Source organism: Chaetura pelagica, unplaced genomic scaffold, assembly GCF_000747805.2.
Source record: "Chaetura pelagica isolate M959 unplaced genomic scaffold, ChaPel_1.0 scaffold20, whole genome shotgun sequence".
Taxonomy (NCBI): Eukaryota; Metazoa; Chordata; class Aves; order Apodiformes; family Apodidae; genus Chaetura; species Chaetura pelagica.
Window position 1 is genome coordinate 1,589,618 of NW_009951958.1, and position 1,722 is coordinate 1,591,339.

The 1,722-nt window shown below is 41.9% G+C and overlaps 1 protein-coding gene across 1 annotated transcript in view; it reads left to right on the top strand.

The window, feature by feature from the left end:
- Positions 1 to 944, top strand: part of SOX2 (SRY (sex determining region Y)-box 2) — a 2,188-nt gene extending 1,244 nt beyond the window's left edge. Inside the window, exon 2 of the mRNA XM_010000056.1 lies at positions 940 to 944. Within this exon, the coding sequence (XP_009998358.1) occupies positions 940 to 944 (5 nt within the window). The remainder of the gene's footprint in view (positions 1 to 939) is intronic.
- The last annotated feature ends 778 nt before the right edge of the window (positions 945 to 1,722 follow it).

Below are 1,722 nucleotides of genomic sequence, written 5' to 3' on the forward strand. Positions count from 1 at the left end.
GGGGGGGGGGGCAGAAATTAAACCGACAAGGAACTTGTATAGATCTCGGAGGGGCAGCAATTACAGAAAACTTTGAAAAAGTTCTAGTGAAAACGGTAGGAACTTTGCATAAAGTTTGCAAAAGTCTTTACCAATAATATTTAGAGCTAGACTCAAAGAGCGAAGAGGAAAATGTTTTAATATTCGCAGGCCACTTTTGTACAGTATTTATCAAAAGAAACATGGCAATCAGAATGTCCATTGGTAATATTGAGAGGAGGGGGAAAAATACAAAACAAACCCAAACATCTCGCGAATTGGCCAATTATTTTTTAAAAAACAGAGTCTACTTGGAGCATTGTGGCTTTGGCAGCTGAATTTATAGCAGCTGCGAGAGGAGAAGAAATTATTTGACAGCATTTGGACATTGAAATTGTTTTAGAAATTGTACAAAAGACCAAAAAAAAGGTAAGATGAGTCTTTGCAAGCCATGGGCTTGGTTTGCTGTGAAAGGGCAAACGTTTAGATTGTACTAAATTTAATATTTTATTTTTTTTTTTACTTCTTGTTAAAAAGCAAAAATTGCCATGCAGGTTCTCACGCCGTTTGTTAATTTATAATAACTTTTTGTTTCCAGACTTCATCCTGTTCAAGGGGGAAAAAAAAAAAAAAAAAAAAAAAAAAGGAAAAAACCACTCAACCTGAAATTACTGTGTTTGAAATATTTTCTTATGGTTTGTAATATTTCTGTAAATTTATTGTGATGATATTTTAAGTTCTTTTTTTTTTTTTGTTCTTTTTTTTTTTTTTTTTTCCTCATTTTCCGTAGTTGTATTTTAAAGATTCGGCTCTGTATTATTTGAAATCAGTCTGCCGACAGTCCATGTATATATATTTGAACTAATACCATCCTTATAACAGGTACATATTCAAGTTAAGTTTTTACTCCATTATGCACAGTTTGAGATAAATAAATTTTTGACATATGGACACTGAAGTTCCGTTTGAGTCTTGGATTTATTTTTGTAACGCAAGATGTTTTTTGCAATAATTCATGCAGTTTGAAGGTATCATCGTAGCCAACAGTACGACCAATAATGCAGCAATATATATATATAAAGCATTAATATTTTTATGTGTATGTATGGAGAAAGTACAGTAGCTTTAATGGAGTAATGCCTGTGTCTCCGGGGGGACGAGAATGCGGAGTGAGACGCTCGTTTCCCAGTTCTCTTCCCTTCCCAGGACGAGGGGTGCGATCGGGTAGGGGGGGTCGGACTCGGCTGCTTTGGACCACTTGTTGCCTCCGGCGGGGCGAGCCGGGGGCTGCCGGGGCCGGGCGGAGGGGGAGCCCGGGCAGGGGCACCGCCAGCGCCCGCCGTGTTCCCATGTACAGATCATTGATTTCTCTCTTTTCCCAACGGTACCTTCTTCCTCTGGGTCTCGCAGGAGGGGACCCGGTTTTTCCCGGCCGGGAGCCCCGAGGCGGCCGGCCTAGCGGGGGGCTGAGCGCTCCCAGCTCCCTTTGTTTGGGACTTCCCAAACTTTCCTCTCCCGGCTCCTGTGCAGCTCAGGAGGTGAGAGGTGGGGGCGGGGGTGGGCTTGGCCAGGCAAAGGTAAGAAACAGCAAAAAGTGGAAAAAAACGAACAAAACCAGTCGAATACCAGAGACTTTCACGCTTTATCACAGCTCTTTCTTGAACCCTATTTCTTAAATTGCCAGCGCGGTGTAGCCCCGTTTCG